General features: G+C 36.5%; 1 protein-coding gene across 1 annotated transcript; it reads left to right on the plus strand.

Annotated features, from left to right (window-relative positions):
• The first annotated feature begins 466 nt into the window (after positions 1 to 466).
• Positions 467 to 18,705, plus strand: gpm6aa (glycoprotein M6Aa). Its single transcript, XM_051658651.1, has 7 exons — positions 467 to 900; positions 8,173 to 8,365; positions 8,961 to 9,117; positions 9,868 to 10,021; positions 10,200 to 10,276; positions 15,226 to 15,291; positions 17,899 to 18,705. The coding sequence occupies exons 1-7, from the start codon at positions 864 to 866 to the stop codon at positions 18,049 to 18,051; spliced, it is 837 nt and encodes a 278-aa protein (XP_051514611.1). The 5' UTR covers positions 467 to 863; the 3' UTR covers positions 18,052 to 18,705.

Here is an 18,705-nt window from a genome sequence, read left to right on the forward strand (position 1 = left end):
CATACAGTATGATATGTTATTCATTGCATGCATTTATATTTCATCCATCTTGTGCTCAGAAGCATTGAAGCTGAACAAAGCTCACTCTTGAAGGTTTCATGCTTATATTTCCGAACCTCAGATTGATTTTCATTTTTGATATGTGTATGATATGTATATTATTTTATGCACCATTTGTATCAGCAATCAAAATCCTCAGAATAATTATTATATTCAGTTGCTGCAATCACACAGAATATGAATGTAATCTTTGTTGTTTTTATCTTGAGTTTAATGCAGCAGAGCTCAGCTGAGATGTAACTCAGCGTTGACCATTTTTTGTAGAGGAGGGGTGTAAAGGGGAGGCTATTATTGGCTTGGTGCTCGACTCGCCCCAAAAACCCACCTCTCTCTGCCTCCTCAATGTACCGATCCATGTTTTGGGCGGTTGTCGGTTTGTTGTGTTTGTCTCTCTCTGCTTTTGTTGAACTTTAGGTTTTGTTACCTCACATACACATATATAAATGTTGTGAGGTATATAGGTCTGAATGTCTTGGCACACACTGGTTTGCACAAACCCGTGCTGAGATGCCACAGTGAACCTCCTCACACAGAAGGCAAGTCAACTGAAAAAAATCGGTGTTGACAGCAGCTCTCCTCTGTGAGGAACAGGGTAGTAGCAGTAGCTAGAGAGTGAGTTGAGGGAGGGGGGAGTGAGAGTCTGAGAGAGAGGGAGAGGGAGAGAGACTTGTGCACTGAGTTCCAGCCTCAGCCTCTATTGTGGTAAGCAGGCAAGGGAAGGCGTATAAGGAGCGGGCTTTAAACCCACAGGCGCAACACTGGTAACCGCTGTAGAGACCCTCGAAATCGGAGGACAAGGCAACATGGAGGAGGACATGGATGAGGGACAGACCCAGAAGGGTAAAGGAATACTTTTTTCCCCTCCCCAGCATTTTCCCATCCATCTTTCTGGTTGTGTTGTTTACCTTTGTGCCTAATCCCTCAGTGCTTTTCATTGTCTCTGATCTTGTGGATTATAAAATGAGGTTATCAAAAACATCAGAATGCAGGTTTTTATTTTTCATGCACGAATAAGTGTTTGCTGCAATGCACATTTTCATGAATTTACCGATAATGCATTTCATGCAAATATTTTGGTAAAATGCATATTAAGATATTTTTCCCTTTCAAAAAAATAAAAAAATAGTCTGAGCACATATACAGTAGATTCTCCTTAAATTCTTCAAATTAATAGATTGATAGATTTTAGATTGGACAATGATTGTGTAGAGGGGTGTGTGCAAGGGATGGATCCTGTTTGTGTGTGTTTATGGGTGTGTGTGTGTGTGTGTGTGTGTGGGAACAATCTGAGGGGACTGTCTTTGTTTGCCGCGCATTTCTGTCAGTCTGTCTGAGGGAGGCTGAGACAGACGGGAAAGTCTGCTTCTGCATGCAATGGACATTTAAATCGTCAACCTTATTCAGCCATTGTGACTTTACCAAACCCTCTTTTTCTTTTCTTCAATTTTCTCAGCTGCATGGGGTTCGCTCCCTCATTTGTATGCAAGGACATTTGTTTGCTTTGTGTGAGAGATGGAGCTTGCTATTTATATGACCATCATTTGCAGGGGCTGAGGTTTCAAGCAAAGGGTGGAAATCATTGTATAAGGTCCTTTTTTATCTTGGTGGTCTACAGAGAAAATTCAATAAAACAATACATGGTGGGAAATGAAAGAAAAAAGGAATAAAAAAATATATTATGATCGAAATATCCTACTTTCGCCTCCTCCCTTCTAAAGCAGTGTATGATGATATCATGGAATAAAGCTAGCAGCCATGTCAGGTCTTCTGTGCTCAGTCATGGGATTGTGTGAAATCACATTAAATGCAGTGATTTGTCAGTGATTTATGGTCAACCTGTAGGGGTGTTGTAACACTCTGTGATGTTTTGATGTTTTATTGTTTCATCTATTGCTTATCTGGATTTTATTTGTTGGATCCAGAGATGCCATTACATGACTGGTGGTATTTCATCTGAGAATTACTAATGCAAAATGGCTTTGCATTTTATAGTGAGGTGTTTCACAGGGAATGCTTATTTACCATAGAAGGCACACCTAGTGAACCTCTTGATTAAGACGCTAGTCTAGGATATGGTGTATGCTTCCTTTCACCTGCTTTTCTTAAAACTTATGTAGTGAGTGACAAGTTACTATTCGAATTTGGCATCTGTTGGATGGCAGTCCAAAACTGCCATAAAGTGAAACTTTTTGAGAATTTTTAGAGCTTCCACCAACATGGGCTTATCAACATCTTTTCTAGTGTTTATACCCATATTCTTACTGATTTTTCTTTGATTGAAAGCATTCAAAGTGGTCAATATATTTTGCCAGACTGAAATATAATGAATATAATGCACATTTCTTATTCTAACAATTCTAATGAAATGGCATGTGTCCTCATACATAATACACTTAAAGATTTATTTCTACTTGATCAAACCCATAAACAAATATATATTTTTGTTGGTGTAACTTTATCCAGTTTATATAGTTAGATTAAATAACATTTTGACTTGAATAAAACAATTTAATTTAGTTGTTACCACATGAAGCACATTATGACATAGACATACCCCCCATACCCTCGATCAACATAGTTTTCCAATGCCAGATTCTCAACCTTTTACATTTGGTGACATCCTTGACTTCATAACTGCAAACCACTAGACTCTAGACTCCATAAAAGAAAACCAAATTTCCAATGATCAGCAGAAGTTTATTCACAGAGGTGCACTGACTGCTGCACAATAGATGAAGTGGGGAACTAAGCAGCCTCATGGGAGAATGGACATTTCATTACCTCTCATGATTATTGGATTAGAGGACATTAGGCCATTAACACACACACACACACACACACACACACACACACACACACATACACACACGCACACACCATCCCACTCCTCATTTCTTATTTATAGGTTTTTCCTGAAAAGTTATCTCATCTCCATTGTTGAAAGTCTGTTAGATGGGTTCTTATCAGTCCCAATTCAGTTGACTGTTTAATATCATCCACTGATAAGATTCTGATAAGAGACATTCATAAAGTGTGTATTCAGCTTGGTCTGCTATAATACAGTCTCTCAAAGATGTTGACAGCATTGTGTACTACAGTAGTAAAATTTTTCGTCATTTTTGAGAATGTTATTATACACCTTGCTCTTTCTTTAGCAACTCGGCATGTAACAAAACCTGTTTCATTATGCACACTGCAAGTTGTGATTAGATGATGCATTACACAAGGGTTATTATCACTTGTTTTGAATTTCCTTTGTTCTGTTACAACCAGAATATGATTAGATTGATCCTGTGGTGTAAAGGAACTTCTCTTGGGTGTGCAGGATTTGAAATGGACCACACAAGCTTTAATGTGCAACTTTAAATGAAACTGAAAGCATGTCACTTTAATTCTATACCTCTGTGGGATGTGAGTTCTCTAGCAGTTTAAATGTCCCAGTTGTTTTCTTTCTTTCTTTCAAAAAACATGACCTTGTGTAATCCTGAGGCAACCTCCTTCTTTTGTTCTCACACTTTGGTCAAACTTCTCAGGGACACTTGAAGTTTCACTAATTGTCTTTAAAATTGAGTCATGGTTATTAATAGTAAGTGAGTTTGGTGCACTATTGTTCTCCATATTGTTTCCAATAGGCCAGATGACCATGAGAACAGATCCGTTAGGTTCTCCAGATGTTAAAATAATGTTTTGAGTTCTAAAAAAAGCACATTTATAAAATGGATAGTTCCAAGTGTTAATTTTGATTGGATTAGCCACGCCTTTGTGAAATGATTATAAATGCAAACCTGTGACCACACATTCTTTATTAATGTGCAGGGTTGCTACATGGCAACTACAAACACAATTGTTTGTTCTGATTTGTTTATATGAATAAATGTATATTATTGAATGTAAATTATTGGTTTCTTTATCATATTACTGTTGCTGCTGTTTTTAAAAACAATGAGCCAATCGAGTCAGTGTGTTAGAGTGATTTTACCATGGATAAGGGTGCTTTAGATACTCCGCTTTTGTGATGTAGCTAAAAACACCTCTTAATTGCAGGAAAATCACTGTAGCCCACTGCCTCTCGTGGATTGTTGCTATGACAAAGGAGTCATGTCACTGCTAACTTGCATATGGGTTCATCTCTGCTGAGAGAAGTGCTGGGGCGTTAATGAGGAGGATGCGGAGAGTACGGGAATCTTCTAACAGCAGCGGGGCTGTATAGATTCATGTAGTCGGTGCCGTTCCTGCTGTTTCCGGGGCTGGACTGATTAGAGTTATGTCCCCCCCCCCACACACACAATCCTTGTAAATGTGTCTCCCATTCAGCCTGTTTGTCGCTGAATGTGTTGACACACGGAGCTGTAAGTGGGTCATGGTGCTCGTACAGGCCCGGCCCATTCTCAGGGCCCACACCTCCATCACTATGGCAACCCTGCTGGTTGATTAAACATGCGCAGAGAAGCTGCATTGATGTGCAATGATGAAAACCTTCTTCTAGGGAGGGGCCAGAGATCACACAGTGCCCCTCATGTAGCCACTTGATGAGATCGAGTTCAGTTGGTTTGAAATTATTTTATCTTGGCAGAAAAACTGCATTCAGTCTAATGAAATGCTAATCACTTTAAATTGGCAAATTATTCAGATCCTTTTGAAAATTATATAGACAAAGGCTGAAAGCTTTAGAGGTTCTGATTGAGCTATGGATGGGAAAGATTTGACTGTGGGTGTAAAAGGGTAAAAATAAACAGCAAGAAAATAGCTTGTTTTGCTGCATGATCATCACTCTCTATACCTTTAGTTCAGGAAGTCTAAGTCAAAGCTTTTCCTCTTCATCTATATTTCTCTCCATTTGCCTGTCTCTGGGAATCCCACTGTCTTTTTCTTTTATCAGTCACACTCCCTTATTTCCTCACTCTCCCTTTCTCTCCACCCTCCATGGTAAGGATTAGCATTAGTGTTTAGACTACGACCCATTGTTGCATGTTCTTTGAGAGTCGTGTGAGAAAGCTTCCCTACGAACTTGTCTGGATATCAGGGTGACCACTAGTTAATAGTGACCCCACAGTTGTAGGGATTAATTGGAGGCTGGGGGAAGGGCGAGGCAGCATTGGCACTGTGGCTGTCAGACTGACAGATGGGCATTGAGGTTGGGTGGGGTGATCGAGGAACATGGGGGGAGGAATTGGGGTGATGGGTTGGGGTAGGAGTTGCAATCTCTGTTAGAGAACGCTCCTAGATAGTGCTTTTGTTTGTGTTGTTTGGGTGAGGCCTCCCTTTTGTGCACATAGAATTCAGTTTAACGTCTGAGAGCGACAGTCGGTCGCATTAAAGCAAGGCTCTTCTGGCAAATTTTGTCTGTTTATTCAGTATTTCAGTATATCTAAGGGTAACACTTTACAATACGGTTCCATTTATTAACATTAGTCAATGCATTAGATATCAAAAACTAACATTGAACATCTTAATACAAAATACAATTATTCATTGTTAGTTCATGTTTGTTCATGGTGCATTAACTAATGTTAGCATATACAACTTTTGTTTTTTAAAATGTGTTCTTATATGTTGAAATTAACATTAACCAAAATTAACAAATGCTGTGAAAGTATTGTTCAATGTTAGTTCATGTTAACTAATGTGGTTAGCTAATGTTAATAAATTACCTTATTACCATAACCTTATTGTCTTGTAACCTAAGTGTCTAACATATAAAGCAGAAGTTAACATAATATATGTTAATTAACGTAATTTCAGACTAGTACCTTAAATTGTTAATATTAAACTGTCTATATGATTACATTCAGCTTGTCGGTAAATCTTCTGTGGAAATTTTCTGTTTTCCAAAAATTATGAACATTGACAAAAAACAAACAAGCAAACAAACAAACAATGATTTATTCCGCATCCTTGATAAGAAAGCAAGTGTCTTTAGTTTAGCAATATTATGAAAAATAAATGCACATCATAAAAGCATATTTTAACTTCATCCAACATCATGTGAATCATTTTATGCTCTATGGTTTTTGTCAAAAATATATATATAAAAAAATTAAAAAAAGATTTCTTGCATCTCTAAGCATTAATTAGCTTTTAGTTATTTTAAACAAACGTAACTACATTTTGGTTATATTAGACAGAGGTTGTCTTTTTAAGAGGATAACATTGTCCAATAAAAGTCAAGAATGCCCTGATTTTAATGTTTTGGTCATATTTAATTTTCTAGGGGTTCAGTGGTTTGGGTTGTTTTCAGGTTTATTTTATAACATAGTGTTGTATTAGACTGATAAATAATTTTTGGCGTTGGCTGCCATATGGAAAATGGCATATGATTACAATATACTGGACATGTGATTTTTTTTTGCCAGCGATGTGATCCTGTGGGAATTTATGTAATAAGCAAGATTCAAGAGCCTGTAAGCATGCAATCTGCATGCATTTTTAATGCTGCTTCATCGCCTAACACCCTTGAGTGATGACTGAGACTGCATTGTAAGATAATGTAATTTGCTGCTTTAGAACATGCGATTACTCCCAGCCAACCAAGAAACCTACATTGGTTTTAATATTAAAGGAAATCACATAACAGTTATTGGAATCTAAAGGGCAATTAGTGTCATGTGAATGCTAAATATGGGTTCCAATATGGGTTAACAAATGAACATGAATTCAACATAAACTAAAGTATTGTTAAGCAGAAACTTTGTTAGCAAGGTAGGGAATATATAGATCTATCAAACACTATAAAGAAACTGATCCCATTCATATCCTCACTGCCTGCAATCCACAGCAGTTGCTATAGCAACAGGTTGGTCCCTTGCCAAAGCTACTGTTAAACCAGGTCTGAGGTTTATTACAGCATCATTACCATAGCAGTGTTTGACAGTCTTCCATAATTCACATTCAAAGGTCTGAATTCTATCAGGAGCACTGGCCTCAACCAAAGCCATGTTCATAACTCTTTAGTAAATCATGTAGGTTGTGTAAATCATGCAGATTGACCATGACTCTTTTTATAAGGGCTGCCAAACAAACACTGACTTAAAAAAGTATTTGAGCTGTATCAAAATTTAATTTTCATAAATTTTCACCATGAAGTACACACTTGCTAAATTATCCATTGTTTGAACATTGTTTGAGTCAGTGCTAAATTCAGTACTTGCATTATATTATAAGATTCTGTAATGAACAGATTATATCTATATCTATATCTATATCTATATATATAAAAAAAATTATTAATTTTTATTTTAACCTTTGCCCACAATGCATGCTATTTAAAGATGTCAACAGTATCCTAAGAAAATGTGCTGCTCAAATGCACCACAAACCCAAATGCAAAGAAATGAAACTCAAACACATCAAGGCAATCATTTGAAAAAGCTCAATCAGAATCAGTAAGTGTCACAGTCCATCCCTACTCTGAGCCTCTCATGCATTTTGTTATTCATGAATCATACGATTATGATTCACTCTGAAATATGATGCCAAGGAGAGAATTTAAAACTGTCTGCTGCAGGAACAATTTCGCAAATCATTGGAGAGTAACATACACACACATACAGTACACAGTAGTCAGCTGGACCTCACTGGACCGAGCTCAGAGTGAATGAATTGAGGATTTAGCTCCAAGTGTCTGGGTACTTGTTAGTCTTGTCAGGCAGAAGCTAGACACTGGGCATACATGGCCATTTATTCTTGTTTTGCTTTCTGAATGAGGAGACTTCTCTTTTAAATAGCATATAAAAGCTGTTGAAACCATTTTTTAATATCACACAGAGAAAGCTTCTCAGTCAGTTTCACATTATTGTGAATTTAGAATTTTGTGAATGACTGCGCCAACAACTGTTCTCCATCCATCCATCCATCCATCCATTCTTGCATCCATCATAACTAGCTCAAAATTGAGCCATCCATTTTTGAGTCTGTTAACCTCAGTTTAATGCAAGGCAAATAGTCAAACAGATTGTTGTCATGATGATATGAAGCTATTGAAAAGTCCATCCATCCATCCATCCATCCATCCAATGTATCTATCTATCTCAAAGCTTGGTGATTACAAAGCGCTTTGTTCCCCACAACCATACCTTTCAGATCAATAATGAGCTCTGTTTTTCTTTTCCTCAGGATGTATGGAGTGTTGTCTGAAATGTCTAGGGGGCATCCCTTATCCATCCCTGATTGCCACCATCCTGCTATATGCTGGGGTGGCGCTGTTCTGTGGATGTGGACATGAAGCTCTTTCTGGAACGGTCACCATCCTCCAGAACTACTTTGAGGTGATCAGGGCACCTGGAGATGCCTTGGATGTCTTTACAATGTAAGTGATAATATATACTTTTATATTATTATATAGAGTATTCTTTTGATTAGATATAGGCCTCTAAATATAACTGTGACAAAAAAACAAAATAAAATCTAATGTAGCATAGAAGTATATATTCATTATAATATTGAAATACCATAAAAATAGTCAGTTAATGTAGAAATTACAGTCAGTATAGTCCAACCTATTCACAAAGGAACTTCTTTCTTTTTTTTTTTTTAAAGGAATAGCTTGCCCAAAAATGAAAATGTTGCCTTAATTTAATCACCCTCACATTTTTAAAACCTGTATGACTTTCTTTTTTATGTGGAACACTGAAGGAGAAGTTTTAATGAATATCTTTTCAAGACAATGGCAGCTGCTAGCAATCCACTTTAAAGCTTAAAAAGGACCCAAAAGAATCATAAAAGCACTCCATAAAACTCATGTGTCATATTCCAAGTCTTCTGAAGCTGTATGTTAGGTTTCAGTGAGAAAAAGTAGTGAAAATCTTGATGTCCGTTACATGTTCATGAGCACATTTTCAATGTGAACTGTTCCTATAAATAGTTTAGTGACCTCAGTGAATTCATTTTTATCTTTTCCGCAGCATTGACATTATCAAGTACGTGATCTACGGCATTGCCTCTGCATTCTTTGTGTATGGCATTCTCCTGATGGTAGAAGGCTTCTTCACCAGTGGAGCGATCAAGGACTTGTATGGAGACTTCAAGATCACCACCTGTGGACGCTGTGTCAGTGCATGGGTAAGAAATCACTTGGAACACTCGATGCATTGTAATTCAGAAAAGGGCAACTATAACCACTACAAGTAACTCCAGCACATAAAGATGACATGAATTTATAGGCTATAAAAGATTGCAGAAGTAAAATCGAGTTACTCTCCTTTCATTTGTGCCAAGTGAAACATGAATCAATGTGGTGGTTGCAATTATTGTAATTAATTTACCCAAACCCCAGTAAATGGTAACATTGATATTTAAACACTGCTTCGTGAATTCATGTTTCAGTTTTCATTTAATTCTGATAAATAAATAAATAAATAATCCTGGCAAAAGTAAGATCTAAACAAATGGTTTAAATTATATTTAAGGATGCTTGACTTTACAAGCAAAAAAAGTTCAATTAATGCCAAAGAAAACTGGCTTTGATATTTACTAAAATGTATTGTTTAAAAATAATTATTGTTTATTAAGTATTTAAAGTTCATACTCCTCATTAATTTTAATAAAATACTTTTATTATACTTCTACATTTATTCTGGATTCATAAAATGTACACTTTTTCAAAGTTACTTAATTCATTTTATTGGAAATTTGTTGTACAATTGAAATCTTAAAAATGGACTGAAACATATCTTTTTTAAAGTGATCTATTTTAATTTAGAATCTAGACTATTCTATGCTTAAATGAAATTCATAGTTGTGAAATGCTTGATGCTTGTCATTAGAGTGCCCTGACATCTAGACATAAGTTTTAAAACTTTTTTTCACCAGTTCATCATGCTGACATACATCTTCATGTTGGCTTGGCTGGGTGTGACAGCATTCACCTCTTTGCCTGTCTTCGTGTATTTCAACATCTGGACCATTTGCCAAAACTCGACTGCCCTGGTGGGAGCAAGTTTATGTTTTGACCCACGCCAGTTTGGTATGCTTTGCAATCTTGGGGTTTGCTGGCTGAAGTTTATGTTCTGCGTAACTAAACAGATGGTTTTGAACAGTTGTTTTGTTATTTCTGTTTTGTACTTTCTTTTGGAAAGTTATGCAAAAATGATCTGTGTGCTATCCATTCCTATCACCCCAAATACCTTATTTTACACTTTTAGGTGTTGTGCCCATTGGAGAGAAGAGGACTGTATGTGTAGGAACAGAGATGTTCAGCAAAATGTGTGGATCAAATGAGGTGAGTTTACAGTTCTATAACGGAGTGACTATTTGCACTACGTAAAGGTGTAAATAGCACCTGCCACACAACGTGGCTATTTGCAGTCCAATAGTCTGGTGGGAACATAGAAATTGAAGACAAACTATTCCACTAGTGTGGATCCCATCCTGTTTCCTGTCTCCTCTATTAGTATTTCCTTTAATACTACTTATAATAATAAATGAAAATTAAAATAAAGGTTAATTTCCTCACAGTGATTTGGTCACTGTGAAGGTCAAGGTTTGATCCAGGTATAATTAACAATGGTTTTACTATAGTAATATTATATTAACCACATTTTTTGGCTGAAGCTATGGTTTAAATGCAATTAACAACCATATTACTATAGTAAAATGGTGTTAACATAGTAACCATGTTAACCAATTTTGTGGTTACTATGACTTTACTACAAAATACCATGATGATACTTTTGGTTACTTTAGTAAAACCATGGTTAATTTTTGTAAGGGAAGGTTAGGGTTAGGGATAGGGGTTGGTGTGAGGTGTCTGTGGGACTCCAAAAAAACACAATATACAATAAAAAACATGCTGCAGTGATGTCCCTATACTGTATGTTAATATTTAATTAGGCTGCACGTTCATGAGACTGCACGAGAGCAGTATCTGTTGCGAGATGGGGTATTCAAGCGAAAACTTGTTGTTTATCTAAAAACAGGTCTGCCACTGTGGTATTAATGACAGAACACTACACAGCTGCACAAAGCAGTGAACAGAACTTGAGAATAGATGCATTTCTATGCCCAACCTTCATTATTTGAAATGGGGTTCTCAATAGCTATGTTTCCATCCAAGCTGCGAATTTAATTTATGCAAAAAACCATATTATTGCAAAAACAATGTGCGAATAAAGCTGCTTTTCCATCCAAAGGTGTTCAAAAGGATGAAATTGTCACTTCCGGAGAAACTGTAGCCACTGTGAGTGTTTTATTAATAACATACTGGTGGTTTAGAGCATGCGGACAAAACACTCTAAAGAACATTTCATGTTTGGGAAAGACAGTGCATCACACACTTCTGGGAGCACTATATATGTGCATTCATCCATCCTTATGACTATACCATGCAGAAATATAAGATATTTTTCTAAAGTGTCAATATACCTTCTCTTCCGTACACTTAAAGTTTGTTTTCGACTTATTTGCTTTGCAAACTCTTTGGATTTCCTAGACACCGTTATTTCAGGATGACCAGAGCAATATTTCAGATGCGATGATTGGTACACTGGTTAGTCCAGTAATGAACAAGTTTTTCAGTCACATGACCTTTTTGATGCGCATCTTTTATTCCTAACAAATTCAATAGGAATTTATTCGGTAAATGTGTTCCATCATAGTTCATGCACATTTCTTCTTATCGAATAAAAAAAATTATCCACCTCAAGTGAGCAAATAATTTTTTAATGTGCATTTTGGAGATTTATTCACATCTTGGTGTTTCCATCCAGCAGTTTTTTTGCAATATCCCAAAATGCGCATAAAAAACATTGATGGAAACAGTTACTCAAACAGAGAGAGATAGACAGAGGAGGCTGAAGGCAGCTACAGACACACTGTGTCCTAAACTGACGGCAAACGACACGTGATAAAAGGTATATTTTCTATGTTAATCAGAGTTTTTGTCCCAACCAGCCGTGACGAGTGATGGTACATTTTGTCGATTGCTTGGTTTCTATTTTCGGCATCGCACGATTCGCGCCATCCAGCCACTCCCACTGTGAACTGGTCTGGCACCAGTCCAAAAACTTTCTCATAACAGTATATTGAAGCCAGCATCTCACTAGCTGGTTAAAAGCTACTTAATTTTGACCACAAATGTCACACCTGAATGTTTTCACTGAGGTATCACTCTCTTCAGTTGGAGGTCTGTCACAAAAGCTCACCCGTTCAGAATGGAAAAAGACATTCCCGCCTCCTCTAACTCTTGGTTTGATTGAGTACACTGTTTATAACAAATGAGGCTGTGCATAGGAATGCATCTATTCTCCGACTACAAACTCATCAGACATATTTAGTAAGTTCGGTTCTTTGGTTTATGTGCATCTGTGTTGTGTTCTGTTGTTTCTATCGCTGTGGTGGACCTGTTTTTAGATTAAATTTAGATTCGCTTGAACGCCCCATTTCGTGAGCTGAAGCTGTTTGAACTTGCTCTCATACAGTCTCATAAACGTGCAGAGGAGAGCAACAGTCGGTCAACAGTTTCACTAAATAATACATTCGATTTCAGTTTGTTTCTCACCAAACCTTAACAAATGCTTTCATAACAATCATGAGTCTCATGGAATAATTTATTAGATTTCTGAATGATACTTTTGCATACTTTTGAAGCTTGAAGTGGTGGTCACCATAAACTGCCATTGTATGACATTGTTTTAACAGAAGTTGTTCAGCATATGCGGCCTACAAAGTGTCCCTTAGACAGTGTCCCCTCTCGCCTGTTCAAGGACGTTTTTAGTATTATTGGGCCAAGTGTTCTTGTATTGATAAATTAATCTCTTATCTCAGGGTGTGTTCCAGCTACTTTTAAACATGCTGTGATGCAGCCTCTTATCAAAAAGAACAATTTAGACCCTTCTGTTTCTAACTTTAGGCCAATTTCTAAGCTACCGTTTCTGAGTAAAGTTTTGGAGAAAGTAGTTCTTACTCAGTTGGAAACATTTTTAGATAACCATGGCATTTCGAAAAGTTTCAATCTGGTTTTCACATCATAGTACTGAAACAGCTCTCTTAAGAGTTTTTAATGATCTTCTCTTAACTGTTGATTCAGGGAACTCTGCAATCCTGGTGCTCTTAGATTTGACTGCTGTGTTTGACATTGTGGATCATAGGATCCTTATATCACATCTTGAACAGTGCGTAGGAATTAAAGGTACTGTCCTAGAGTGGTTTAAATCATATCTGACAGATAGGACTTTCTCGGTTCATTTGGGCGATTATTCTTCTACTACATCCCCGCTTACTTGTGGGGTTCCCCAAGGCTCCATTTTGGGTCCTGTTCTCTTTTCATTGCATATGTTGCCATTGGGGTCTATCTTTAGATTATATAAAATTCCTTTTCATTGTTTTGCTGATGATATACAAATCTATTTACCTATAAAACTAAAAAGCAAAGAGTCAATGCATCCTTGCTGGCTTGCTTAAAAGATATTAAAACCTGGATGGATTTTAACTTTCTGAATCTGAATGAAAGTAAGACCGTTGATCCGTTATTTTTAGATGTCCGGGCCTTTTTGATGATCCTGATGGGACTCTTGGCCCTTTGGCTTCATATAGTCGATCTGTTGTGAAAAACCTTGGAGTAATTTTTGACAGCTGTTTTAAATTTGATAAACAGATCAGCTCAGTTGTCAAAACTAGCTTCTTTCATTTAAGACTTTTAGACAAGGTAAAGGCCTATCTCTCTCCCAATGACTTTGAAAAGGTTTTTCATGCTTTTATTACCTCTCGTTTAGACTACTGCAGTTCTTTGTATGGATTGAACCAGTCATCTTTGTATAGACCAGTCGTCTCTCCATCGTCTGCAGCTGGTACAAAATGTGACTGCTCATCTTCTAACAGGAACAAAAAAAGCATGATCACATAACACCAGTTCTAGCCTCTCTACACTGGTTTCCTGTCCATTTTAGGATTGATTTTAAGATTTTATTGCTTGCTTTTAAGGTTTTAAATGGCTTGGCACCATATTATTTAGCAGATCTCTTGCATCATCATACCCCGGTTAGAGCACTGAGGTCAGACAACCAGATGCTCTTGGATGTTCCCGAGATCCAGGCTCAAAAACAGAGGCGATCGAGCCTTTGCAGTGGCTGCTCCTAATCTATGGAACAGCTTACCTTTCCATATAAGGACTGCTCAGACTATCGCTGCTGAAGACCTACCTCTTCGCATTGGCGTTCAACTCGAGTAGAGCTTGACACCCTGACTTCTTACTCTGTGTGTTGTAACTCTATAGCCCTGTCATAATTTTATTGTTTTCTTTTATTTATTTATTTATTTATCATTTTTATTTAGTTCTATGGCTTTGCTTTTCTAATTGTACAGAACTTTGGTTCAACCCTTGTTGATTTTAAATGTGCTTTATAAATAAATTTGACCTTGACATCACTGAGCACAATTTTTTTTCCCTACAATTTCTCCATTTGTGTTGAGAAAAATAAAGTAATATGAGGTTGTCACAACACAGTGGGTGAGCAAACGATGACTGAATTTTCTTTTTTGGGTGAACTAACCCTTTGAAGGTGCACTCAGTAACTATTTGTTTGTGTCATCTTGGACTTACAGTGACACCTGGTGGTGTGGATGCAGAATAATTCAAAATCAATAGTTTTCACCACAGGGGTGTTCGTTGGGGGTCAGGGTGGGGTTGGTGATTGAGGACGGGGAGGGGTAATAATGGCGGTTAAATGTTATATGTTGATTCAATGTATATATGCTGTTTTTCTTTGTTTTATATCTATGAATCAATAAAAAAAATGTTCATTGAAAAACAATAGTTTTCAGTTACAGATGCCAGTGTAGATATTCACTATTCCCAATCAACCATGATTAATTCAATCCTAGAGTGAAAGTTTATAAAAAGACGGTTACTGAGATTAGGCGAGTAATATTCAGCTGGTCATGTGATTCTAAAATGGCAGCCCCCATGAGGGCGCCCCTGTCCCATGTAGAATAAAACCGTTTTTATAAGGTTACTGATATGACTAGAGTGAGTGGACATGATTATATACATATGTTTCAAAATTACATATCATTACTTTAGGAGTAAAACTTTTTTAATGGGGGAAAAATTACTGAGTGCACAGACATGGACAGCTATTTTGTATCATATTTTATAGCTCATTTCTACAATGAAAACCAACCCATAATGTTAACTAAATGAGCATTCCATTCTCTCCATTCTTTTCTTAAAAGCTGGATATGACATTCCATCTGTTTGTCTGTGCACTGGCTGGGGCTGGAGCAGCTGTTATTGCAATGGTAAGTTTTTGTGTGTGTGTGTGTTTACACTACATCTTTCTTTCTTTCTTTCTTTTTACAATCAGAATGCTCTTAATATTGTATTTATATATTTTTCAAATCTGTTTCAAATACTATTTTGGTGCCTGGCTATGTATGTTTAAGGCATTAATTCTTTACAGTCAACAATAATCATGGTGATAGAAATCAAAAAGTTACCAGCCAAGCTATCAGAATTACCAGAAAAACTGTGAAGACACTTTGGTAACAGTGTGTTTGTTAAGCTGATGACGATGCAAGCTGAATGAATGACATCACCCACTTCAGCTTTTGTATGTGGGTCTAAAGGAGCCATGTAAAGTCATGAATCATGGTTACTGCGTTCCTCAAGCATGCAGGGAGCATTGGTTGCACTGGAAGCTCTCTTGTTATTTAAAATCTGTTTTTTGTTTTCATTTCTCTCTCTCTCTCTCTCTCTCTCTCTCTCTCTCTCTCTCTGTCTCTCTCTCTGTCTCTCTCTCTTTGTCTCTCTCACACATTCACGAAGAGACGGTGGGCATGTCGTTTTGTTGTCATGGAAACTGCGAGAAGAAAGGCCCTAGAGCTTGTAGCACGCAGTGTTCAGTAATTTGCGAGGAACCATTTTCTGAAAAAGAGAACGTGGTTGTTAGTCTGAGATGATGTAGCAAATTAAAGTAACCGCTTTTCCGTCCCCTGCTGCGGAAAAATAAATTTTTACTGATTGTTAAACACGATGTGTCCTCACACTCTGTGGGAAAGATAATATTGACCAAGCGTTCCTTTTTTGTCAAGATGAAAGAATCAGGGTGTGGCCTCATTAAAAAAAAGCATGCATAATGTGCATCTAATCTGCATAATCAAGCGAGTTTGATGCACTAAAGCAAAATATAGCGTGTGCTAACATGAATGACAATACTTAAGATCATTTGCAACTTTTTAAAAAAATTTTTTTTTTAATTATACATTTGTGTGGTTAAAACATAGACTGCTATAATATAGATGTAGACTTTGGATTACAAAAATGTTTAACATATGCCTCACTTTATGTTTTAATAGCTTTTTCTGTGATACATAATAAGAATTAGTACATTCATGCATATTTGAAGTAGACCGTAGAATTTCCTGCAAACTCAAGGCAAGCTGCCAGAGCGCATATGAGAGGAGTCTGGCTGCTTTACAATGCTGCCTCCTGCTGGTGCCACAGCTAAATTTAGTGTGACCGACATGCGTCATCACGGTCTGTTCTGCACTAGCAAATTATCTTTATTCAATATACACACGAGATCATGATACAAACTGATAATTAACAATTGAATAAGTCAATACTGCAAATAAATTGATTAAAAGGGATAATTCACACACAAATGAAAATTACGGCATCAATTACTCACCCTCATGTTGTTCCAAACCTGCATGACTTTGTTTTTTTTCTGTGGAACATGAAAAGAGATGCTAGGGAGAATGACATCCTCAGTCACCATTCACTATCATTTCATCCTTTTTCTATACAATGCAAGTGAATGGTGACCGAGACTGTCGTTCCCTAACATTCTCCTTTTGTGCTCCACAGAAGAAATTCATATGGATTTGGTGAGTAAATGATGACAGAATTATCTTTTTGGGGGGGGGGGGGGAACTATCCATTTAAAGAAATAATAATATTTAGGTTTCATTTCTCTTAACTCTTAAATGCATAGGTGTTTTGCCAAACATTATTACATACCTAAAATCTTTAGCGACCCAGCATGTATATCTATCACAAATGGATCAACAAAATGCCCAGATAGTGTAAAATTTTCAAGCAAAACATTGTCAAGACAATTATACAATGATAGAATATAAATAATAATAATAATAATAATAAATAAAATAAAAAATCCCTGAAGCACTTATTGAGTCTAAATAGACTGTCTTACTTATCTTGCTGTTCATGTGTTGTACTTGCTATAATTTACTTTCAAGTTGCTTCATCAAATAGCAATGTCAAATGTAAATAAAGTCAATCACAGTAACAATATTGCCACCTTGAGTAAGAGATAGCATGTATAATATACTGTGTGTGTACATGCCTATGGGATACAGAAAATCCACATGATACAGTAGTCATTTGTATAAATATAGTACTCATTTGTCCTGTAATAAACAAATAAATAGATCTCCTGTGATAGTAAACTTATATAGATATGAAATAATCATAAAAATATCATTTATGAAAGTACAAGTAAATATTGGGACACTATTTCATATCTTGGGTCACTAACGAACCTATACAGTTTTGGTAATAAACCAATTAGAAAAATATATTTTTTGAATTATTTTTATTTTTATTATTGTTACATTATTCATAAGAGAAAAGTTGAGGAATATTAAAGAAGTGGGAGCATACTCCAAAAAAAAAAAGAATGAAGTAAAAGGGGTGGAATCAGTTCCTGGGTCACTAAAGACCAGAGGTATGCATAAAATGGTTAACACAGTGTGGCCAGGTGTATAAAACAATGTAAAACTGTATAAAATGTCAGAATAATATAAATACAGAAAGTCTTATTTAAATGCAAGGTTTTGCTGACTGAGTTTGTGTTGACGATATTTATTATGATGTTGCTTCAGATCCACTACCTGATGGTGCTGTCTGCCAACTGGGCCTATGTGAAGGACGCATGTAAAATGCAGAAATACGAGGACTGCAAGTCCAAGGAGGAGCAGGAGCTGCATGACATCCATTCTACGCGCTCCAAGGAACGGCTCAATGCCTACACATAAGACAGGAAGCAGCGGTGAGGGCGAGAGGACCCACAGTGCCTTCACTTCCTGTTGATGGGAGTTTTGGCACTGGTGCAGTCCAGGTGGTGTGTCATATGACCAACCCCATGGCCAACCCATTACCTCTCGCACAAACATTATTATTATTATTATTATTATTATTATTATGTGTTAGTGCTGTAGTATTGTATAGGTTTTTTCACATTATTGTTTTTTTTTTTTTTTTTCTTTTTTAAGAAATTGTGCAGTTCCTTTTTTCCACCACATACTAAACTTTTTGAATACATTTATCTTTTTGGACAACATTTTTCATCAAAACTGTACATGAATCATTCTTATGTAGAGGGTCGGTTTTGGGGTTTAAAAAAGCACATTTTTCATGTGTATTTGTCTCTTAAGGTGTCATTATAAAAGACTTAAAACATGAACATTTTTTTTTTTTTTTTTTTTGGTTAAAAGATAAATAATTATCTGTCTTTCTCTCTCCCTCTCTCTCTCTGTGTCTCTCTCTATCTCCCTCTCTTTCTCTCCTTCTTTTTTAATAATTAGAAGGTAAAAAGCCCGAAACCAGCAGATGGCTTGTTCATTTTGCTATATTTTGGTAAAAGAAAACAAACAAACAAAAAAAAAAAAAAAAAAAAAAAAAAAACTAAA

The sequence above is a fragment of the Myxocyprinus asiaticus genome, chromosome 27 (assembly GCF_019703515.2).
Source record: "Myxocyprinus asiaticus isolate MX2 ecotype Aquarium Trade chromosome 27, UBuf_Myxa_2, whole genome shotgun sequence".
Taxonomy (NCBI): domain Eukaryota; kingdom Metazoa; phylum Chordata; class Actinopteri; order Cypriniformes; family Catostomidae; genus Myxocyprinus; species Myxocyprinus asiaticus.